Here is a 25,805-nt window from a genome sequence, read left to right on the forward strand (position 1 = left end):
TTTCCAGGGATGTGAGGTTCAGCTCCTTTAGCCTTTCCTCATAGCTCATTCCTCTCAGTTCCGGGACCATTCTGGTGGCATACCGCTGAATCTTCTCTAACTTTGTCTTGTGTTTAACTAGGTATGGACTCCAGGCTGGAGCTGCTGTGGTACTCCACTAGTGACATTTCTCTAGTCCAATACATTGCCTCTGATTACTGCCCTCATTTTTCTGTCAAATTTTTCACTCATGTTATAAGCTTAACTGTCACTCCTCCAATATGTTCCAGTTTCCAGAACATCCTCTTATGTGGAACCCTGTTGAAAGCCTTTTTTAGGTAAAGATATATGCAGTCAACCCAGCCATCTCTTACCTGTAAAATTTCTGTAGATACTAAGTAAATTCAATACACAGGATCTTCCAGATCGAAAACCATACTGTGTCTTTTTCTCCATATGTTCTATCCAATATTTTTCATTGTTTTTTCTAATATTTTGACTATTACACTTGTCAATGATGCAGGTCTATAATTGAGGGGGTCTTCCCTGCTGCCACTTTTGTAGCTTGGAACTATGTTAGCCTTTTTCCATACATCTTCTAGGACTCGGGAATAGGACACAGGGATGCCTAAAAACTCAATTGAAGTGGAATGCTGAGCTCAGGTGCACATTCTCTCAGAACTCAGAACTCCATCTGGGCCAACTGCTTTGTTCTTTCTTAGCTCCTTGAGCATATTTTTCACGTCACTTCTAAACACATCTATGCTGTTCTCTGGAATTCTTATTGTGTCTGGCTCCCTGAAGATTTAATTTTGCACACACACACTTTGGAATTGTTTATTTAATGTTTCACACATTTCCTTTTCATTTTGTGAATCAGTTTTAATGTTTCACCCTCTGAATATTAAATTGTACATGCAATTTGCTTTTAATGAATTTATAGAATAGGCCTAGTTCTGTTTTATATTTGTCTGCTATCCCTTTCTCAAAATTCTTTCTGCCTCTCTTCTCACTGATATGTAGTTGTAATGTGGAGATTATCAGGAATTTGAAGGACAGTAATAAAAAGTCCTGGAGGAAAATAAAAGTACTGAAAAAAGCTTTTTGAGAAGTTTTAAACAAATCAAAACAGAGTGAATACAATAATTTAGGAAATTAATTTCAACAGAAAAGAAAAAAAAGCTCATCAGTACAGATGGAGGAAGTTACACAGGCAATAGAACAGTTCAAGGAGGACATGCAACTTATTTAAGTACAAGTGGTCAGGAATAATGAAATAAAAGTAGCAGCAGTAAAGGAGGCCAAAAATTGCAGCAGGCAGAAAAACATTAGATATTAGAAAAACACACATATTAGACTGGAAGTCAGAAAGGAACTGGCATCAAACCCAAAACTGGTGTTAAACACAGTCGATTTAAGTACGTGCCCCTAATCATTTTTGGTTGCAAAGTAGTAATTGGTAAACTGTTGCTAGTGGAAGGTGTTACAACCAAAGACAATGTCTATGACAACACGAGAATTGGCAGGTATGAAAAAAATTAAAGATCAACTCTTAAGGATCACACTAAATGAAGCTAAACAGTTGGAAGAAGTACAGTACTCAGGAATGTTAGGAAATTACAAAATAATGAGGAGAGGAAATTATGATCATTAAGGTGAGAGCTTTCAAAGGAAGACAGAAAAGATCAAATTGATCCTCAGTGAAGCAAAATGTTTAAATGAAAGTACAAATGAATAAGAAATAATTTTTTTTTTCTATAAAGTGATAGGGATCAGGAAGCCTGTGTAATGGTACAAAAAGGCTAACCAACAAAATCATTAGAAAAATGGTACAGGACAAAGGGAGAGGTAGCATGTTCTTGAAAATCGTATGTTGTAACATAGCCACATTGAAGAGTAAGAGAATGCTAAAGTGCTTTTGACCCATCAAGGGGCCTTCTTCATTAGCAAATGACAGAATCCAGACAAGGCAGGCCAGCATTTGGTTTGTCATTTGCTACTGAAGACGGCCCCTTGCTAGGTCAAGAATATTTTACCATTCCATCACCTTTGAATGTGGTTATTTGTGACATTAATGTGATCAGTTTACTGATCATTCTGTGTATACTAACATTGCAGCGAGATAAAAATACTGGAGCTAAATTATATAATACTGCCCAAGATGCCAGATATTGGCACATTAACAGAGACCAAACTTGAAGACCATATTTTAAATGAGGTCGTGTTCTCGAGGGGCTACTCAGTTTGAAGACACGACAGAAAAATTTGAGATGGTGGAGGCTTTGCTGTGCTGATGAAAGTACACATGAAAGTAAGAAAATTAATAATCGACAACCCACAAAAAGCTGACTGGAAATAGCTCTGGAAATTTGTGGTGAGGATGAAAAACTGGTACTTACAAATGCCTACAGTCCACCAGCAAGCTACACACGGACAGGGAAGCAGTTGGACGACAAAGTAGAGGGCCTCAATGATCATGAGAGATTACAGTAAGAGCTGATAAAGATAAATCAAAATTGTTGGTACTTGGTGACTTCAACTTGAAATCAATAGATTACGAGGCCTATGAAGCAAAAACAGAGGATTTTTGGACTAGCAGATTTATTAACCTCATCCTGTAGACATTTGTGTATCAACATGTTAAGCAGGCTACAAGAAAGAGAAGGGAGATGTTCCTTCAACACTGGATTTGATATGCACCAGGAAAGAAGACCTTCTTCTAACACTCCTTCCTCTCTTGGGTAAGAGCAACCATGTATATTTTTAAATATAATATGCAATGTGTTACAATCTTGAAGAGAATGGGGAATGAAACAAACAAATATATTTCATGAAGGACATTATTTGTAGCTTAGCATGTTCTTTAATGACTTTGATTGTTAAACACTATTGCACTCTGTGGACTCCTACTCGAGTCCATAATTTTTCTCCCAATTCTGAGTGGTGGATTCGTACTTGTGTCCATGATTTCAAAATATTTGTTAAAAATTTAAATTTTATCCGATCAATCTGGGAGTGGTTTCAAAATGAGCGCTTTTAGATTGCGCACAATTTGATACAATAATGACGATGTAGCCTGACAATTGAGGTCAGAACACTTGAAAGATTATAAATACTTTTGTGGTCCAAATATTAAAATATTTGTTAAAATTCCATTTATTGTGCAATTATTATCGGACTAGTTTTAAAATGCGCGCCTTTAGATTGCAAACAACTTGATACCAAAATGAAAGATGTAACACGAAAATTTATGTAATCAAACTGAACGAGTATACACATTAGGTTGTGGGTGTGCCAATTGGTGCTAGTTCATGGGTAACGGTTGGCCGAATTTAGGCTTTGGTGTGGGGGAGTCACGCCGAGGGTTTGGACCTTATATGCATATACCCCAGTAGGGAATTCAATTGCGAACACAATGATACCAAAATGAACGACGTAGCACGAGAATTAAGGTGAGAAAACTGAAACGAGTATACACATTTTACTGATTTTGTGTGCTCACGGGTAACTTTTACCAACTTTAGGCTTTGCTGTGGGGAGTCACGCCGGGGTTTTGGACCTTATATGCATATACCCTTGTAGGGAATTCTATTGCAAACATAATGATACCAAAACGAACAATGTAGCACTAGAATTAAGGTGAGAAAACTGAACAGAGCATGAACATTTCGGTGTCGCTGCACGCTCGCCCGCACCGCTAGGGTGCATGACATCAAATCTGCGGTGCACCCGGGCACGAAAGTGTTAAGTTGTTGTTATATAAGGAAATAACCAAGATGTGTACCAAATTGTGATATACTGTACAGTATATGATGAAGGTACAAATTTATAACAAAACAGAGTAGCAGAACTGGAAAATATGTCTGCTTAAATAGAAACTAAGAGGGCCAGAGAACAAGAGACAAACCTAATGGGTTCAGCATAGGAAGAGGCCTAATCCTTACATGTACCAGCAATACTAACTAGCAAGAAACAACTATACGGCAGTGAGGAGAGAGGCAGAAAGAACTAGGCCTATTCTTTAAATTTATTAAAAGCAAATTGCAGGTAAAGGAAAAAATCCAAAGGTTCAAAATTGGGAACAGATTTGCAGAGAAAGAAAAGGAAATGTGTGAGACACTAAAAGATTTCAAAGCAAAATGAAGTTTTCAGAGAACGAGATAGTGCTCATTTCAGAAAATACCAGAGTACATATAGACGTTTCAAGATGAAGTAGAAAAGATGCTCAGGGAGCCATTTGAGTATCACCATGGGTTCTGAGAGAACACACACCTGCACTCGGCGCTCCACTTCATTTGATTTTTCAGGCATCATTGTGTAAAGGGTCTTGACATATATATATATATGTAAACAGGCAAACATAGTTCCAATTTACAACATTTTAACAGAAAACCTTCTTAATTATAAACCTGTATCATTGACAAGCATAGTAGTAAACCACTAGTTACAACAATTAAAACCAAATAGGTAAAACACTTGCAGAGTATTGATATAATGACAGTATGGTTTTCAAACAGGAAGATCTTGTGTCAGAAATCTACATAGTTTTCAAGACAAAGCCACAGATTTTACAGCAGAGAATTGGGTTGACTGCAATTATCTAGACAAAAAAAAAAAAAAAAAAAAAAAAAAAAAAAAAAAAAAAAAAAAAGCAGCTTTTGACAGTCCCACACAAGAGGTTGTTCTGGAAACTAATATACTGGAGGGGTGACAGGGAAACTTGATATAGATGAAAAATTTTCAGATAAAAATTAGGGCAGTAATCAGAGGCACTGTATCAGACTGGAGAAATGTTACAAGTGATGTACCACAGGATTCAGATCTAGCACCAGCAATGTTTACTGTCTTTACAAATGATCTACCAGAAGCAATACAGAACTATACAACCTTGTTTGCTGATGCCAAACTACTAGGGAAGACACTTAGACAACTGTCATGCCCTTCAAGATGAGCTAAACAAAATAAATGTTTGGAGCAACACTTAAATAAATGCCATATTATGGAATGTGGAATGGAGAAAATAGGCCACTCACAACATACAATTTATGTGAAAACACATTAAAAACTAATAAGGAAAGAGATCTAGGGTCAAGAAGCAGGAAAAGGTGAAAGACATACAAATACAGTATATGGCTTCCAGAACAGAAAAACAAGAGCTTTGGGGAGAGGCTAGCAGTGTTAAAATATACCAAAAGTAGAACATTGAAGAAAAAGAGGCGATATGATCACCAAATACAAAATAGTAATAGGAATCAACAAAATTGACAAAGAATTCTTGAAAATTGCAACTTCAAGAACAAAAGATCATTGATTCAAACTAAGGAAACAAAGTTGCCAAAAAAGATTTGAAAGTTCTCTTTCACAAAGTGTGGTACACGGGTAGAACAAGTTAAGTGAGAAGGTGGAGGCTAAAACCATTAATAGCTTCCAAGCATCATATGGAGAGAAAAAAAAATGTACCAGGAAGACAGGACATCACTAGCATAGTGCTCATCCTGTGACTACCCTTTGGTAATTACATGCAAGAATTCTAAATAGCACACCCATTTAAGAATCTACTATTTCTTTTGCACTCAAGTCATGGTGACAATTTTGATAGCCACACAATGAGGGATGTATGAAGTCAACATATGCTCACTATAAAATTCCCTGAGCACTTTATTAGAGTACAGGTATTAGTATTCAAATTTCAATCAAAGCAATCAAGTATGACTATACAGTACACCATTACCAGTAGTCCATTAACCCTTCATTAAACTGCGCGACCTCCAAATGAGACACCCCCCCAGAGCGCAGGAAATAAAATCTCTGGAAAAATTCTTTTCTGTTTTTAAAGTGTTAAAAACCCTTCCCCGAGTAAGGGTATAGTAACAGAAGGTCGAAATTGTAAGTACTTTAGCTGCTATGGGGTCCATAAGTTCGTGTGTGACGTCATCATTCCCTGGTCGCCCGTGGCATACGCCCCCGGGGCCGATAGGGCACTCGGGGCGGGATGGGCGAGTTGCCACGAATATATTTTTGTTCATTTTCTGCACACAGTTCCAAATACATTTTATATGCTTTTACGTGCCAATCCTATATATAATGAACACGTACACTATATTATGGCAGTAGAACATTCGTACTGTTCGAAGACACTGTTACGTACATGTCAAGTGTACACATATCTGGCACATATTTCCATTGTATTATGCTAATTTATGTATAATTAGTCTACACACTATACACTATCACACACTATATACATTCACCATGAACACACTCAGAACTCCGCGAGTGTCAGCTGCCACACCCTCACTCCTCCAACATCTTACTCGCCACCATTGCTCCTCCCATCTACATGTTTTATTCACCAGAACTATGCAAGTAAGCCGGTATTGTATCCAAATTTTACAGTGGCCACCATACACTGCATGAGAAATCACACAGCAGCTAGCAAACGACGCTATGATTGCGTAACCTCCCTCACCAAAATAGCTCCTCCCAACATACTCCTGTTGCTGTTACTACACTATATACTCACATTGTATATACCCATGTACATGTGTGTTCACCATAGCGAACCACTAAGCTAGTATGATGAGCAAAACAAGAGTGGCTGCCACACAGTGAGGCTACCTCGATTCTCTCCCTCGCTCCCTTGTCACAATTACTCCTCCCACAATACTATGCAGTGCTTATTATCACCACAATCCTGCTGTTATCACAATACTGGCCACTAAATCCTGTAAATACATAACTGACCACAAGTTTATTTTGTAAAAGAACATAAGAAGTTGTTTGAAGATTTCTAGATGGACGAAATAATGCTGTGGTGCTGTGGCTAGCGCTGTGAACATCATGAACAGCATTGAAGCACTGATATTTGAACATTGTACACAGTCATTATCACATTCAGGCTCTTCTGTAATACTATCATGACTAAATAATACAAGTTATATATATATATATACTGTAACCCCGCGATTATCCGGGATTCAAACATCCGGAAAATGCCCTTATACGGCCAAAATCGCGATCGGATAAAGTTATCACAATATCCAGCCAAAATAGCCACAGGGACCGGATTAAAGCAGGTTTAGTCGGATAAAATGTTGGGGCCCGGTTAATTTTCTGCAGAAATTACACTATCCGGTCAGTCGCCCGGATAATCGTGCCTTTGTCCGTATATGAAAACATGAGGCGGGCCATACGGTATCAATCCCGTCTGCCCGAGACTCGAGGTGCATGGTGTAGGTGGGGGTGGGGTGGGTGGGTGGTGTCGGGAGAGAGGGGAGCGTTGGGAGGGACCACCTGGGGGGATTAGGGGGGGGGATGGGGAGTGGCCTATACACTACAGTACAGTAATTACTATCAATTTTAGAACAATTCATCATAGCCAAAATCAAAAGAAATACTAGTAATTATGTAATAAAAAATTCCATACATGTTTCCTAAAAACAATTTGCACAGGCTGAAGTTTCCTTCAAAAATATATTTTTTTTTTCCTCCTGGTGCCCTACGTAACGTGCCTCCTCCCTGCCCCGACTGGACCCGTCCAGGCCTGGTCAAGCCATGTGCTCTCTACCCTCGTGTTACACCAAGGTGCCGCGCCATTAGTGAAATATTTTTTTAAATAACTTTTTTATTTTCATAGTAACTTTGAACATTTTTGGCCAAGACTGTCTGGTAGCAGCATGAATCGTTCTGGAGGTGTTAAGAGGAAGAAGGTTGTCCTAACACTTAAGGACAAGCTACGTGTTATACAACTTTGTGAACATGGCCGGTCGACCTCAAGTGTTGCCAAGGAATATAATATAGGCACTAGTACTGTTTCTGATATAAGGAAACAAAAAGAGAAACTTATGCAATACATTTCAACCTGTGAAAGTGAAGGTGCAAGCACTAGCAGAGGTTGTGGTAGAAAAACTATGAAAACTTCGACGCATGTGCAGTTGGATGAGGCTGTGTACAAGTGGTTTGCTCAGCACCGCACAGCTGGTGTGACAATTCGCGGCCCAGAAATACAAAATGCTGCAAGTAGATTTGCTGCAAGCCTTGGAATAAAGAATTTCGAAGCGAGTGAAGGGTGGGTTGCAAGGTTCAAGGGTAGGCACAATATTGTGAAGAGGAAAATTGTCGGTGAAAAACTGAGTGCAGATGAAAGCAGTGTAGAACCATTTAAACATAAATTACGAGAATATATTGTGGCAAATAATATATATTCGTATCAAATTTATAATGCAGATGAAACTGGGTTGTATTGGAGGAGTTTACCAGAAAAAACTCTAGCAATGAGAAGTGAGGGTTGTGTGCCAGGACGTAAGGTTAACAAGGACAGGCTCTCGGCCATGATGTGTGCGAATGCCGACGGCACAGACAGAATCACGTGTGCAATTGTTGGCAAATCTAAGAAACCAAGAGCCTTGCAACATTGCTTGGACAGACTGCCAGTGAAATATTATAACTCAAAAAATGCATGGTTTACACAGGAGATCTTTCTTTCCTGGTTTCATGACGTGTTCTGCAGGGAAGTTCGTGCCTATCAAATTAAGAAACTCAAAATAAGGCCAAGCGAAGTTCGGGCTTTACTGTTGCTTGATAATGCGCCTGCCCACCCCAGAATTGACACGTTAACCTCACATGATGGCAAGATAACGTGTATGGCACTTCCTCCTAACACAACCTCTCTCATTCAGCCAATGGATCAGGGAGTTATCTGTGCTACGAAGAGGTTGTACACCAAAAAAATGCTAAACGAAGTTTTGGTGGCTTTGCCTCTTCTGGAAGATATTGAACTCGGTGTGGATAACAGGGCTAAAAAAAAACTTCAGAATTTGAAGAACTATACAATCAAGGAAGCCATCTATAACTGGGCCAAGGTGTGGAGTGAATTAAAGGAATCGACTTTGAAAAATTCTTGGAAAAAACTCCTCACGTCTACGATCAGAAATGAGGAAGATGAAGAAATGGATTTTGAAGGATTTACAGATGAAATCCATGGAATGTTTAGAAATGCCGGCGAAAACTTAGAAAGACAGGATGTGGTTGATTGGCTTGAACAAGATGCCAATGATCCAGGATATGGTGTGATGAGTGAAGACGAGATTCTACAGTCTGTTACTGGTGAGGTGGACGAAGAGGATGAAGAAGGCAGTGAAGAACCAACACCAATGACCACGAAATACAGTGTACTCATGACGTATGTTGCCGGATTAATAAATTTTTCATCAAATTGTGCTCATCCAGAGGTTGGAAACATGTATCCGTACCTTAGGCGAACAAAAGAGCTCATCATACAACTGGCCAGTGAACACAGAAGGCAAGCAACACTTGATTCATATATGGTACGAAAATCAAACCAAGCGCCTTCAACAAGTGAGGCGGCACGCGCAACCCAAGCGCCTTCAACAAGTGAGGCGGCACGCGCAACCCAAGCACCTTCAACAAGTGAGGCATCCTCAGCAGACAGTGAGAACTAACTTTGCCTAATGAACTGTACAGTAATTTTAAGTGTTAATTTTAGTGTTGTGTTACTATAAGTTACATAAATTGTCAAGAATTTTTAACTTCAAGATGTGTCATCAATCAAGAAGACGAACAACAAAAAGGTAAGTTGAGGTTTCTAGTTGAATATTTAATAATTATATGTGGCATGTCAATTCAAGTTATGTTATTTGTAGTATAAAAATAGTTGGAAATGGTTAGTTTTGGACTTGTAGGTGAAAAAGTACCATTATCCGAAAAACGTGCTAATCCGGCTGGGGGTCCTTCCCATATAGTCCGGATGATCAAGTGGAGACAGTATTTTGACATCATTAGGCGATGCTGTGGTCACAATCTGAACAGCAATACTGTGAGCTCATGCTACGTGCGCCAGCCTTGGTTGCTCACTCACCACTGAGGCTCTCTCACACAGGAATATGGACCACGATTTTTTTTAAAGATGGCGTCTGTTTACAAGAGCCCTGAGGAAGCTGATGTGAACCCTATCTAGCTGCGGGAGTTTTGAATGGAACGTGAAAAATACAAATACCCGGAGGCGCGTAGCACACCCCAGACGTGGGCTTGCAGGCGTATTGTGCAGTTAAGGGTTAACTATGTATTGGCACCTGTAAAGTTGTATATTCAGTCATTAATTAGCCTTTTTCCCAGGAAATTGACCAAACACTAGATTTCAAAATTGTTGCATCAGTTAACAACACAAACTAGGTCATACTGGTGATTTAATCAGACCATGGAAAACCCTACTTTCTTGGAGTTACCATCATCTACACTTGTGTTTGATGTCTCTTAACTATGGGAGCTCCTTGTCACTATTAAGTCTTGAGACACTTTGAAGGTACATTTCTCTCATGACAATTATAAATCGGAGCAAGAACCCTCTGATCCAAGAAATCTGGCTTAAAGATTCTATTTATAGGAACCCCATGTATCCTGAGAGCTCTCAAAATATGCCAAGCATAAAACAGTTTGGTTGAAGCACTGCAAAGTTATCAACCAGTAGCCATTAAACACACTAAACAAAGATCCCAAACTAAACAAAGTTCCCAAGACAGCTACAGTACCAGAATCTAATAAAGCCTAATCCATAATTGTTTCCATCCAAATTAATTAATTTCAATTGCTTAATTGGTTCACACCACAATTAATTGAAGAACATTACAGCTTGCACATTAAGAACAAAATCCTAAATTTGGGAAATAAGTGTGACACCGTTTACCACATGACTGATGCCGGTTCAGGCAAATCAAATTGCAGAGAGATTTGGAGGTCATTAACACATGGACAGTGGCTAATGCAAATAGACCATACTGCCAATGCATAAAATAAAAAAAAAATAAAAAAATTTCATCATGAAATTTTAAATTTGTATGCAAAATGTAAGAAAAAAATGGGTGGGGGGGGGGGGGGGGGGAATAATTATTTCAGTGGGTGGAGGTGCTCTGGAAAGTCGAGTGGTGGCTGTGTCTGATGTCTGTCAACACCCGGTGCCTGATTTTGCTGATGCTTACGTTGTTATACTCAAACATTTCACTAATTGTTTTATCACTTGTTGCCCTTTATTTACATGAATATGCCTCAAGCTTGGCCTCGGGCCAGGCTTGGAGAGTAGAACAGCTCCCAGAACCCCATCAATCAGGTACAGTATCAAGTATGTAAGTAATTATCAAAAAAAGGCACCAAATCGGGAAGGCTACATGGCACCCTCAAATGTGTGGAATAATCAGAGGGCGCTAAATATCACCAAGGATGCCAATATGAGAACAGAAACGCATAGGGCGAACGATATCAAAAGTATTCGATTCAAAAAGAATTCTAATTCTATCGAGGGACAAGCGACTGCGGGGGACGGTCGGAAAACAAGATACACGCTCGTCCTGGAAGTCAGGACATTCAACAAGGATATGCACGATTGTAAGAGGAACAATGCAATTTGGACTATAAGGAGCAGGGCGGCGCTCCATTAAGTGACCATGAGTTAAGCAAGTATGGCCCAATACGCAACCTCGCCAGAGCTGTTTCCCATCGCCGGTTACAGTGGCAGGACAGCCAAGAGGACACACAACTCATAAGAGTACACAGTTTGTTATCAGTAACAGATGACCAACAAACCTGCCAACGGGTAAGGATGGAGGAATGAATAACTGGGTAAAAGTCAGAATAAGGAATACTTTTATGAGATGGGACAAGAGCGGACAGCTTCTCTAGCGGCAGCATCCGCACGCTTATTCAAAGACACCAATATGGCTGGGAACCCAGCAAAACTCAATCGACTAAAATTTACTGTGAACAAGAAACAGCCAATGCTGTATCTCGACAACCACTGTATGAACCGGATTAAAGGACCCAAGAGCCATGAGGGCACTACGAGTCAACGACAACTACAAAGGAAGATTGACAATGAGAAAGCGAGACAAAGAGCATAGAGAATAGCATAATGTTCCGCTGTGAAGATGCTAGTCTCCGGAGGTAAGCGACACGCGTAAGTGCTGTCAGGAAAAGCAACAGAGTAGCCCACACCGCCCACAGACTTAGACCCATCGGTGAAGATGGAAATGGAGCGGGAGTGTGAAGAAAAGTGCACAAGGAAAAGGAGTTTCAGAACTGTAGGAGGGGGTAAAAGCTTTAGTGATTGGGTCAGGGAAGTACAAAATTTGGGAAGTGGGACCCTCCACAGGGCAAGGACGGAACAATACAAGGAGAAACATTGGTAATACGAACCGAAAGTGAATCTTGTAAAGGAGACAAACAGACAGACAAAGAGGAAGGTGGTGAAGAGGAACAGGAACTACAGGAGGGGTAAAAGTCAAAGTATGACACGAGGCGAGAGTGAGGATGTTGTAAGGACCGTGCAAGATAGCGAAGACAGAAGCGATCATAGCAGTCCTGGAGAGATAGGAAGCCAGTGTCAGCGTACAAGCTGAGCATAGGAGTTGAACGAAAGGCACCGGAGCTGAGGCGCAACCCAGCATGGTGCAAAGAATCAAAACGACGAAGAGTAGGGGAAGCTTTTGGGGTTAATCTTTGACACTCGTTTGTCTTGGTCGCCCCGTATCTCTTACCTCCAAGTTGAATGCTCTAAGGCCCTTGCCCTCCTTCAGGTGTTGTCCCATACTTCTTGGGGGCTCCTAGACGTTTCCAGGTTGTCCCGGTTCATTCGTTCATTCCTTACCCCTCCTTTTGGATGACCTTGTTGTCCCAAGCACTAAGGGCCATCCTGGCACTTGGATGGTCTTCGGGTTGCGCACTGGCACATCCCTGTCCTTCTGAGGTTCAGGGTTAGGTCGGACTTTGTCATGGGGCGACAGGTTTTCTGCTTTTGGGTTCTCCCACTCAGCCTCCATCTGGCTCCTCACATTTGTTGTGTTTGGCTCTGTGATGATCTGTCAATTGTTTGTTAGATGTTCGAGTGTTGGCCTCCCTCAATGGCTGGCTGGTGTGTGCTCCCAGCCAGTCCACATGTCTGCTGGCTAGGGACAGGTTCTCTTCCTGCTCGCCGGGTTTGGGTTCTTGGTGAACTGGTGGAAGTCCCAGTTGGTTCCGACAAAGGTTCGGACTTGCTTGACTCTGTAATCCAGCTCCATTCTGACTGTTTCCTTGTGGTTCATTGTCTTAACCTGGGGGAAGAGACGTCTCGTCAGTCTTTCTCTTTGGAGCTGGTCTCTTCGAATAGCTCATCTGCTGAGTTCTCGGGGTTTGACTGTTCCATTCACATTCAGGGAGTGTCCAATGTCTTGGCTGACTGTCTGTCCTGGTTCTTTCCACTTTATTGTGGTAGTGGCATTAGCATCTTTACACAGTGCCATCCCCCGACTGCAAGGCTTTCGTGGTGGCCACTTATCGACTGGACTGGTCAAGGTGGGGGGTGCATTTACCTTTTTCAGGGTTCGACTTCAGTGGCTGTTCTGGTTATTTTGGGGCACCAACTTTCGCTGCTCTCGTGATCGCTGGGTATGGAATCCAGGAGTCCTGTTTGTGCTGCTGTGTTGCCAGCTTCCACTTCAGATTTTCGGGCTTCGCTTCCCCTGGCATGTTCCGCCACCCTTGCTCAACTTTTTGCTCTGGGTGCTAGCACAGTTGGAGTCCTACAGGGAAAGGGTGATCCTTCTGGCAACTTGGTGGCTGGACCAGCCTTGATTTTTAGGCGCTGTTTGCTTGGTGTTTGAATCTGGGCATTTTTTCACGGCTTTGCCACTGTCAGCGGGTTGGGCTGGTGGCATACCTTGCTGGTTCGATCTTCTCCTCTGTTTCTGTCTGGAGTGCTTGACACACGTCTATCACCATCTCTATGGTGATAAGGTGGCTGGTTTGATGTAGTTGTAGTCTTGTAGCCTGTAGTAGTCTTCCCTACAACAGTCCGAGGTATTTTGAGGGTGCCTCCTGCTATTTTCTATCTGTCGTTCTTTGGGTTTAGAGCACGTTGTCTTGTCATTTCTTATTGGCTTTTCCTTGTTCAGCTTCTTATGCTGAATATTGTCGCCTCTTTTCATGTGGCTTTGGCAGTCGCTCCAGCTTGCATTCAGGATCAATACCTCTTTAGCAAGCTATCTCAAGCATTGTTTCACCTCCAGCTCACTCATGCACTGCCTGAAAAGGCCTGATCCCTAGACAGGGTTCTTTCTTTTCTTTTGTCCACTCAGTTTACAGTAGCCACTTTGGTCTGGAAATGTTTTTTGAAAGTTTTTTGCTTTCTATGGCTTCCGGTTGTCGGGTGTGAGAGCTTCCTGCTCTCCTTAGACAACGTTTTTTGTTCCTTTGGCCCTGTTGGGTGTCTTTCATTTGCACCCAAGTCCTTTTCTGGCAAAGGAATTGTCAATTGATTTCCAGAGGGGATTCCTTGGTTGGTTTGGCTGGAGGTGCATCATTTGCTTTGTTTGGTGGCAGCATTGTACAATACTGCTGCCTTCTTTGAACCAGTTCTGTTTTGGTGGACTCTCTTGAGGATTGCTCAAGTTTCCCTGGTTCTCTGTTCCAGGGCTTGTACTTCTCAGGTCATCTGCAGTCATTATATCTAGACATCCTGTGGTCTACCCTCTTGCCCATAGTGTGCACAGATATGCCGCTATGTCAAATGTTTTTGCCAATATGTCTTGGGCCGATACTTGGGCTTTCTTTTTTTTTTTTTTTTTGTCTGGATACCTGCGGTGCTGCCACCTCCCTGGTATGTGCCCTTTCTTCATTCTTAGTGGATAAATAGCTTCAGGGAGCCACAAGGGGCTTCCCCCAGAAAACCAGTATTGAATACAATGAAATGCCAATTTCTGGATGAGCCCTGGTGGCTCCCTGACACCCACCCTCCCTCCAGGGCATTGGGATAGTTTCCATCATAAGAACTCTTGGAATGGAGCTGCCAGCTAACCCAGTCTGCCTCCCTCCTCCCCCCAAACAAGGGGTAGAGGTGGGAAGATCTAGCTCGTGCTAGTTCACAAATTTTCCTTCATTTGTTTACATTGTTGGGAGAATTCTTTTAGCTCTATTGTAACTGCAGTCTCGTTTCTAGCTAGGCAGAGGTCTGTTTTCTTTCACCGACTTTCTGGGTGCCTTCCCTTGGTGGTGGCTGACTTGAATAAATTTATGTAACATTTTTCAGAGCCACTACTCCCTGCACATGAAGGGGGCTAGGGTCTGGGTAGTGGTCCCTGGTAGGCCAATAAGAACTTCACGACTGATGGCACTTAATAGTTTGGCACTATCAGTATAGTAGCTTCAGGGAGTCACCAGGGCTTACCAAGCAATTGGCATTTCATCACATTCATTACTGGTTTTATCCCAAATTGGTGCATCAGCTTCCAATCATGGCTGCATTCAGAATTTTGTTTAGAGTGATAAATTCCACACAAAACTATGCACTCTTGACATTTTGATCAGCATGAACAATACCCTCATAAAAATCAATTTTAACACTTTGGCGTACCCTGCGCGCCACCCCTCAACTGTGCGATTTGGGTCCCAGCGTTTCACGGGAGCGCGCGTTGAAAGTGTTCCGAAAATCGTATACTCTCTAACTTTGTCAACTCAATTCTCGTCCTACAAGATTAAATTTGGTATCAGTGTGTTCGCAATAGAATTCTCTACAGCACTAAATGCATATAAACTCCAAAAGCCCGGCTAATTACCTGCAGCAAACAGAGAAAGTGCGAACGAGTTACCCAGGAGCGCGCAAAAGCGATAAAATGTGTTCACTCTTTTCACTCTGGTCACCTCAATTCTTGCCCTAAGTCTTTCATTTTGGTATCAATGGGTTCGCAATAGAATTCTCTAGAGGAACATTAGCATACAAAATAAAAAACCTGGTCACGCTCCACCCACCGACGAGTTGAAGACGGGCCACGCGTTAACCGCGAGTGAGCGCCCAGACGCCTTCCAGCTACACTCCAAATTCCTGCCCACAAATGTTTAGTATTTAGTATTTTAGTATATGAAGTATTATAGTTCAGTATTTTTTGTGTAGTAGTTGTACATCACATAAGCATTGTAGATAGCCATTTCCACAAAATAGTGGTCATTTTCTTCATCCATTTGTGAGTTTTCCTTATGAAGTGATAATATTTGATCATTTGGTCAAAGTGATCAACACCTTTCATGTTTGTATTGTAGTCACAAATTGCATTCGGCTTGTTGACAGTTACCAAACAGTCCCCAAAAAATCGGATAAAAACCTGATTTTTGGCAATTATTTTAGTGGACGACGCAGCATTGAGTCATCCCCAAGATTACCGACAGTAAACGGATGACGCAATGTTGTGTCATGCCCGGACTAAAGTGTTATTAATCATTGTACACCAAGTGGTTAAAAGTGACTTGTGCTTGGAATTGTTAAGACCTTTAGTCAGTCAGCATTGTCCCTGGATATAAACACCAACAATCTTCAGACTTTTTTTTATTGATACACTGTAATTGCTATATTAAAATTCTATAAAAGTGAATGCAGATGGAAAAGAATAAGAAAATAATTCATAAAGCCCTCATTAGTGTGTAAAAACAAAGAAAATCTGAGCATATTTAGGTATGTCTAAATACTGCATCAAAGAAAAACCAAAATAAAAAATTAAAGAACAGCACAATACATTAACTACAGTTTCAACAAATATAAATTTTTAGGAATACAGTACTATCACAAAAAATCACCTTTACAGTCCTCTCCTTCGACACGGTCTTGGCTGGTGGCTGTGGTTGATGCCGATTCTTAATTCGTTGCTGGAATTCACGTAACCATTTCATATCTTCATCCTCCCAAATGTCTTCAGGATTACTTTTGAAGAGAACACCAGTGCTGTTTACAGCATGAGCAGATGGAGCCATACCACCACTAACAAAATCCATGGATGTTTGTGATAAAAATTGGGAATTGCAGATTTGAGGAGGGGGGCCACTATGCCAAGGAGAGTGATAACTCATAGATGTAGACATTATAGAACTCTGTTGACTCTGGGGAAGTGCTGGGCTTTCCAGTGACTGTGGAATGTTTCTATCATAGGAAACAGAGGGTGGAGGCTTGGAAAAGTCGGGTGGCACACTTAAGAATGAGGGTGGAGGTCTGGAAAACTTTGGAGATGGGCCACAACCTTTGAAGAAATTTATTTGATCGAAATTTTGGTGAGAAACATGGGATACTGGATGTTGCTGGTCTGTTGTGCTAGAAAGATGTGTAATAAGAGGTGGAGGATAATGTGGTAAAATGCATTTAACATCTTCAGTACTATATGAGGAATGAGAATGATGTGGTTGTACCATAGAAGGATGAAGAGGATATCTTTCTTCTCCTGGAATGTAAGAATTATGTTCATGTCCAACCAATGGTGGTATCTTTTGTGCTGGAGGTACCATCCAGGACCCAGATGGTGGACCTGGACTCTGTGTGTTTGCTCTCTCCGACATTCTGAAGAAAGTTTTGCACAATAATTCTTGGTTTCAATATGACAGTCACGTATCACATCCTACATTCTATTGCAATTCAAAATATTTGCAGTCACATAACCACTTAAATTATTTCTTTGTCCTTTTACTACCAATTCTTGATAACTTAGCATTAATATCATGAAGTATGAAACTTCAAAATCACCGGTGTAATAAACAGATTGGAAATTAAACTTCCGTACAATTACAAAGTACTTCGTTGATTTGCAGTGCCTTGAAATATTAAACAAAAATTAAGATTGTCCTGTTTCACTTCCATTGTGATGGATAAATAGTTTGCTTAAATTAAGAACAATAATAATATAAAAGATAATCAAGGCCAAAGTCTTAAACAACCAAGCATTATAGTTGTTTAAGTATCTAGCTGTCACACTTGCATTTACTTCAATATCAGTATTGTATCCAATATTCCTTTATATTTTAAACAAATTCAAAACACGTCCAAAAACACCACACTGGTAAAATTGTTCTAACTCAAATATAATCATTTTCTTTCACTTCACAGATATAGGCAAGACCTTCAAGCAGCAAGCTAAATGTTAGATAGTGAACAGGTAGGTCTTCCAGGTAACATTTCCAGTAAGGAGGTCATCACAGTTATGCTGTGATGTGACCACTAGTTTCTTCAATAACTGTCTTGGCTGCTAGATATTCCTCTGCTTCTTCCAACTCTGTCTGCAATAATTAATATCAATATTATTTTTTTATAGTCATGTAGGTAGAAAATTTATTAATATACTGTAATTAATAAGAGTGATTCTTTATTCTAAACGTTACTCTAATAATTACCGAATGCACAAAATAAGTAAGTTATTTACAAAATTGAAACAGAACAGGCGATTAACCTGATTAATTAATGATTAACATCAAAACATCAATGATTAACCTGGAGCATATCAGAGGCACTACGAACCGAGTTTATTGATTAAGGATCACTTGAGGTAAGTAACCCCAACTCCCATGCATAACTTATCTGATGAACATCAGTTATGTATGGAATGACCTCTCATGCATAAGCAATGAGGAGTCACAATGACATTGCTAAAGCCAGCATCATCTCATCTGAATGATGAGATTCAAGAACAGGCTTACGGAAAAGGAAGGATTGAGGAAGATGAGAAACGGTTCTAACAGTCGAAAAGTGGGAACCCAGTTCGGTCGCGACCTTCCCTGGGTCCGCCACAAGAGTACCACAGAGGTGAAAAGATGTCTCACCGGTGAGACATCTGGAACGAACTTTGCAATCTTGCGGATCTTCTTCCAGATCTGCGAAAAAGGATTATTGGGCGTAATAGTGAAAATATAAGATTTTCAACTCTCACGTTTAGCTGTACTGATGGTCCTATGAGCCACCGTACTTGCCTTCCGAAACAAAATAAAAGAATCGGCCATCTGCCAGTGTTTATTCCAGGCTGCACCCTTACAGCGGACAGCCCGAGCGAGGAATAGAGCGGAGGGCAGCGTCAAAGACCGTCATGAAAAAGGAGAGCATGAGGAAGAGGCAGAGTGGAGTGGAGAGAGGCAGAGAGTAGCACGGAGGGTGAATAGGTTCCAGTCAGCCTTGGCAAACTGCCACCTAGGGAAGGAGAGCAGAGAGTGAAAAGAGAAAAAGGTAAAATGAATGGGGAAATGGTCACTTATGGAGGTCATCAAGAACCTGCCACGTGAGATCTGAATACAGGAAAGAGACGACAAGCAGAGAGAAAGATCAAGACAGGAAAGGGTGTGAGTTTGCGAGTCCACACGAGAGGCTCGCCAGAAATCAGAAGAGACAGGGAAGAAGAGAGGGCGAGCGGCTCGAGAAGGCGGCCTCGGGTGTTTGTCAGAACATCATTCCAAAGTGTATATCGACAGTTGAAATCAACCAACAGAAGTACCAGCTCTAGTAAGGAGTCCAGAATGTGTTTAAGATCTTGAAGGGAAAGCGAGACATTTGGGATGGGGGGGGGGGGAGATAAATGGAACAAACTGTATTCCATTTACTCACAAAGACACGGGCAGCAGAACAATGATAGGCGATAGAAAAAGTAGGGGGGACGAAGGGAATATCAGTACGAATCAAGAGAGCAGTAGAGTTATGGACCCCAGCAAAAGGGAAAGAAAAGGGAGGGGGGTGGAATAAAAAAAATGACCTGGATGAGCACCAAGCATTGGCTCCTGGAGACAAACACAAGGTGATGAAAACTGTGTAATCAGAAATTGAAATTCATGGAAGTTGCCATAAAATCCAAATATTCAATTGAAAAATAGACATTATCAAAGAGGGGACAGCAGCAGAAAACAATAAACAAAGGTAAAGAAGAACACAGTATATTAAATAAGCTCAGGATCAGAGTCAGCAAAATCAGGATATGGGGGCCATGGGTAAACTTAGCAAGGATGGAGGGAAGGGAGCGGGATGAAAGACCAGAGGTGGACGGACGGGGGTCCGGAGGAGGAGAGAACCGAGAGGGGCTGTCAAGGACAGGAGGGGGGGGGGGGGGGGCAGACACCGAGGCATGCACCTCAGCAAGGGCAGCAACTGAGAGGGAATTGGGGGCTAAAGAAACCTCCATAGCTGGGACAGGGGGCCCGACCACCAAAATGAGAGGGGATGTAGCGATAGACATCCAACACGCTACAACATTTAACTTCCACTACACATAAGGGGCATAACTGGCCGACCACTCACGGTGTTCAAGAGAGAACTGGATAAGCACCTCCAAAGGATACCTGATCAACCAGGCTGTGATTCATACGTCAGGCTGCGAGTAGCCATGTCAAACAGCCTGGTTGACCAGTCCAGCAACGAGGAGGCCTGGTCAACGACCAGGCTGAGGGGATGCTAAGCCCCAGAAAAACTCCCAAGATAGAGTCAGAGGTGGGGGGGGGGAAAGAGGAGGAGGAAGAAAGCAATGCCTTCTTACCCGCTGGGGAAGAGGAAAGAGAAGCCAGGCTCACATTTCCAACTCAAAGAGACAGTACTATAGTTCCAGCAACAACATACTGGGCGACAGACTCAATTGTCTCAACAGAAAAAGAACGGGAGCAAACAACATGAAGATTCCTGGAAGGGTGATGGACATCAGCCTGGACAGACAGGCAGCATGGAGGGCCAAGAGACTGGGGGAAGGGTCAGGAAAAATTATCGAGGAGAGATGGGATAGAAGACACAGGAGACATGGCGGACTGGATAGGAAAGGGGGATAACTCCAGATGGAGAACTAGGAGGGAGAACTAGGAGGGAGACCCATCGGGACAGAACGTAAAGGAATGGGGTAGGAGGCAGCGGTGGGCATGTCCTGGTCTAAGGCCTGGAAACAGTTGTGTGACCGAGTAAAGTGGGAAGGAAGAGAAGAGGTAGAATGCAACATGTGAGCATAAGATACGCCAGTGAAAGGGTGAAGGTGAATTTGCCTCTCGCTTCAGAAAAAGTCAAATGATCCCGGTGTTTCAAGTTGAGGACTGCTTCCTCGAGCTTGTAGTGCATACACGTGCGGGGGAAGGTATTGTGAGACTCGCCACAATTGATGCAGCAAGCTTGGGGAGAAGAGCACTTGGCCTTAGAGTGGCCATCGTCTCTACACATGGGGCATAGAGACAAGACTTGTCCATTTGAGGGAACCATGCCCAAACTGCCAGCACTTATTACAGTCTAGGAGAGGGGATGTACTCTTGAACAGAGCATCTGGCACCAGAAAGAATGATATGAGGGTGGAAGGATCCAACTATCAAAGGCGATTTTCACAACTCGAAGGGGCTGATGGCGACGACCACGAGGGGGTCGAGTGAACGTATCCACCTGGAGGACATGATGGCCTTGGGCATCGAGGATATGTTTAATATCCTCGTGGCAGTCTTTTAGGTCCTAACACCAGTTGGAACATGGTGCGGGAGGAGAACAGTGCCTACTGGCATTTAACCGAGCGTTTATGGAGACACAAAGAGGGATCTCCCCAATGCAGGACAATGCGGCTAAGCGGGAAGCTGCATCCTGAGGAGCAGCAGCGACGATACGTGTACCAAAACGGGTGGGGTTAAAAGTAACAGAGGCATTTACCGAATCAACAAGGTGTTTATGGAGGGAAAAATTGTCAGTATAGAATTCAGATGGTAGAGATCAAAGTATTTAGCCCACGAAACAGGACCAAACAAGACGTGGAACGTATTAATATGGGAAGGGATCGTGCAAGCGCGGCCGTGGCAGGAATGGCGTCGAGAACCCCCAGAGAGTGGTTAAAAGGCACAGTAGTCACAAGGAGAGACCGAGCCGTGCCAGGGGACAAGGTGGTCTCCATTGTGGGCTTGTGACTCTACCTTACCACAGAGAATGGAGAGGAGCTGAGGGGCGTTGAAAATGGAGGGACATTGAAAAACTACAAGCAGATATCAATAAAGTTTTCGATTGGGTGGCAGAAAATAACATGATGTTTAACGGTGATAAATTCCAGGTACTCAGATACGGCAAAAATGAGGATCTGAAACATAATACAGGGTACAAAATACAATCGAATCTGCCCATAGTAAGAAATCACCATGTCAAGGATTTGGGAATAATGATGTCCGACGACCTAACGTTTAGGGAGCACAACCAAGCAAATATTGCGGCAGCCAGAAAAATGATAGGATGGATTACGAGAACTTGCAAATCCAGGGATCCTATCACAATGGTTGTACTCTTCAAGTCACTTGTGTTGTCCCGTCTCGAGTACTGCTCAGTACTCCCTTCCCCCTTCAGAGCAGGAGAGATTGCTGAAATAGAGGGAATACAGAGAACATATAAGGCACGCAGACGCAATAAAGCACCTAAATTATTGGGATCGTCTCAAAGCTCTCCAAATGTACTCACTAGACAGGAGACGAGATACCAAATAATAAATACACATGGAAAATATTGGAGGGCCAGGTCCCAAATCTACACAGTAAAATAACAACATACTGGAATGAACAATATGGAAGAAAATGCAGAACAGAACCATTGAAGAGCAGAGGTACCATAGGCACAATCAGAGAACACTAAATAAACATCAGAGGTCCGCGGTTGTTTAACGTCCTCCCAGCGAGCATAAGAAATATTGCCGGAACAACCGTGGACATCTTCAAGAGGAAACTAGATTGTTTCCTCAAAGGCGTGCCAGACCAACCGGGCTGTGGTGGGTATGTGGGCCTGCTGGCCGCTCCAAGCAACAACCTAGTGGACCAAACTCTCAAGTCAAGCCTGGCCTCGGGCCGGGCTTAGGGAGTAGAATAACACCCAGAACCCTATCAAGCAGTACTAGTCAAGAGGAGCTTGGTCTGGGCCCAATGTAGCAGGTGCTACAGAGCCCGGTCTTCCAACAGTCCAACTCGGGGGCTTTGTCGCCTACCCCATGAGCCTGAGAAGTCATAAGAGGGATAGTATTCAGCGACATTTTAACAAGAGGTAATACCTTCATTCACGAATGTGCCCCCGTACCCCAACCTGAAGCCACAATCAGAAGATAGGACACCCAACAAAACACAGGCTGGGGCTCCCCAGGGGTGTATCATGAGTATACGCCCCAAACGCCACCTTAAGAACCGTCAGTCCGTCGAGATCGGGTTCAGCGACGAAAGGAGGATTGACAATAAGTGTCCCCTCGCTCACGATGTTGGGTACCACAGTACTACGGGTGAGAGTGTGCCTCCCCAAACACCCAAGCGTCAAAATAGATGATGTCCGAAAGAATCAAGACTAGCAAAAGGTCGGCGGGAAATGACAATTAGAAACGAGAAGAGGGGAGGGGGGAAAAAAATGAAACATAAGGAAAAGGAAAAGACATCCGGCAGAATTTGTGAAGACAGCAGTAGGAGCATAAGGCTTCAAAAGGACAGGACTGTACCATGGAGCATCACACCCCAGCAGCCGCCCACCAAGCCCTCACGACGACAACGGGCCGGAAAGGGAGAGGGGTCTGGTGTCACAAGTCTACTTAATTTTTATGATAAAGCCACAGATTCTACAGGAAAGAGATGGTTGCGTTGACAGTGTCTATCTGGACCTAAAATAAAGGACAGAGCCCAAAACAAGTGGTTGTTCTGGAAACTGGAACATGCTAGAGGGGTGACGGAGACTTCTGACATGGATGAAAAATTTTCTGACAGATGAGGGAAGTAATCAGAGGCAATATCTGACTGGAGGAATGATACTAGCAGTCCCACAGGGTTCAGTTCTTCTACCAGTAATGTTCTTCGTCTACATAAATAATCTAACAGAAGGAATACAGAATTACATGAACATGTTTGCAGATGATGTAGGAAATGAAGTAGGTGAGAAAATAGTAGAAGGAAGGCGTTATCTTGAGATTATTTCGGGGCTTAGTGTCCCCGCGGCCCGGTCCTCGACCAAGCCTCCTTTTTGTTACACATCCCCAGGAAGCAGCCTGTAGCAGTTGTCTAAATCTCGGGTACCTATTTACTGCTAGATGAACAGGGGCCTCAGGGTGAAAAGAAATTCTGCCCATTTGTTTCCGCCTCCACCGGGGATCGAAGGTCTATGAATCCTGAGTACTTTCCACTCAGCCGTGAGGCCCCTGACTGACGTGGGTTGGAAAACACATATGCATGCTATGGTATTGGCATTATATCTGGGTCTCTGAAAATCTCATTTTTGCATTGCATTGCATACATGCATGCATGCAATGCTTGCTTGCTTGCTCGCTAGCTTCCCTATTTTTCAGACTATAAAATGAATAGTACAAAATTCTACTATCTAATTGGTTAGTATGCCAATGTTTGTACTATGGTTATCTTGAGATGATGAGATGATGGTGCACATAGTTATGAAAGAAACTAACAGGAGGCTGGGTTGTTTTTCCTGTCCTCCTGTGTGATGGTTTGGCTGCTCCACCTCTACTTCAGTTCCTGGTCCCATTTAGTGCCTCAGAACCATCGTCTTTCCAGAGGTATGTCTTCCTGCATCTTGGATGGCTGATGTCCTCTCACTCACTCTCTCTCTTGGAGGTTTGGCAAGGGCTCTGTCAGACCTACATGCTTGATTGGCGAGAGGTGTGCGTGTGTTTTATCTTTCAGGTGGTCTTGTGCAGTGCTTCTTATGCTCCACTCAGGGACTGCCTGTTTGCTCCAGCACTCCAAGGATGTGGGCAAGTGGCAGTTCTATGTGAAGCTGTCTGGGGCTAGTATTGCAAATGCCCTCGAGGTGTGTTTGTACTTAGCAGTCATCTTGCAGACTTGTGTCCTCATTGAGAGGCTCTCTTGACAGTTCCGTGAGGATGTGGCTTCAATTGGTACTGTCCCAGGTGAGGCCGCCTTGGTGCGTGTGGTTCCAGCCTTGGCAGCCTTGCCCAAGATGCTCACTCTTCTCCTCCCGGAGGCAGTGGCAGCACTATACTCTGCCTGCTTTGTATGTCAACAGGCCATGTTGGCCCATTCGTTAGATTTGGCTTTATTCCTTTTCCCTACCTTCCTTTTCTTCCCTTTTCTCTTTCCAGAGGATACAGGGTCCCAAGTTCTGTCTATGGACCTCGCCTCCTGTTGATATAAGCAGATCCTCGAGAGAATCAAATTTCCAGGCTGTTGCACTTCCAGTTGCGAATTCCTTTTCTGTCAGACATTACAACTATGCATCATGGAAGGTGGGTTACACTAGTGGTAAGCACTTGTCCTTTTGCAGTTTGCCCCTCTGATGCCCCCATAAGGGGAGTGGGGAGCATTTAGCTCATTTTGCCAGAATCTGGGCCCACAACTTGTGGGCCTTTCGGGTCATTTTCCTAAGTCTGCTATGGAGTTAGTCAGTCCCTCCCACTTTCTTATAGGATTTGGGCTCTCAGGTCAGATATCCTACCAGGGTTTCCATCTGGTCATTGCAGATTGGTTGACCCTCAGGCATCATCGACTTTACTTCATCCCTTCGACGAGTGTCCTGGAAGTTTTGACGAGGGACTCGGCGAACCTATGGTGCATCCTTGACCTTTTGGGTTTGAACACTCATTCTCTGTCCAACCATTTGCACAACAACCTTGACCTGAGTACCCGAGCCAAGCTAGGGTTTCGGCTTGTGTTTACAGGCAGGAGCTTGGATGGCATCCCTGGACCTCAAGGACATGCACTGACATGAGTCTATTCATCCCAGGTTCAGGACTGGTTTTGTGCTGGAGCATCAAGCTTACCACTTCAAGTGCTTTTGGTTTGAATCTGGTTCCCGAGTTTTACCAGGTTGGCGCGAGTGCTTGTGGCCCAGGTGCACCTTCTAGGGGTTTGTGTGTTGGCCTACCTCAATGACTGGCTGGTTTGGGCTCCCAGTTGGTTCACATGTCAGGTATCCAGGAATCTGGTTCTTTCCCAACTGGCCAGGTTTGGGTTTCTGGTGAGCTGGTAGAAATCCAATTTAGTTCCATTCCAGGTTCAGACTTCGCTTGGACTCATTTGGGAGACTTTGCTTTCCTTTCCCACTCCCCTTTGCCTGCTCT

General features: G+C 42.9%; 2 protein-coding genes across 6 annotated transcripts in view; both read right to left on the reverse strand.

The window, feature by feature from the left end:
- Window positions 1-17,340, reverse strand: part of LOC138365202 (uncharacterized) — a 75,469-nt gene extending 58,129 nt beyond the window's left edge. For both annotated transcript variants that reach the window (XM_069325428.1, XM_069325427.1), the window contains exon 1: window positions 16,591-17,340. In XM_069325428.1, coding sequence (XP_069181529.1) covers window positions 16,591-17,340 — 750 coding nt within the window. The remainder of the gene's footprint in view (window positions 1-16,590) is intronic.
- Window positions 16,328-25,805, reverse strand: part of Tbca (Tubulin binding cofactor A) — a 31,456-nt gene continuing 21,978 nt past the window's right edge. For all 4 annotated transcript variants that reach the window (XM_069325429.1, XM_069325431.1, XM_069325430.1 and 1 more), the window contains exon 4: window positions 16,328-18,054. In XM_069325429.1, the coding sequence (XP_069181530.1) occupies window positions 17,977-18,054 (78 nt within the window). In that variant the 3' untranslated portion in view covers window positions 16,328-17,976. The remainder of the gene's footprint in view (window positions 18,055-25,805) is intronic.

Source organism: Procambarus clarkii, chromosome 16, assembly GCF_040958095.1.
Source record: "Procambarus clarkii isolate CNS0578487 chromosome 16, FALCON_Pclarkii_2.0, whole genome shotgun sequence".
Classification (NCBI taxonomy): Eukaryota; Metazoa; Arthropoda; class Malacostraca; order Decapoda; family Cambaridae; genus Procambarus; species Procambarus clarkii.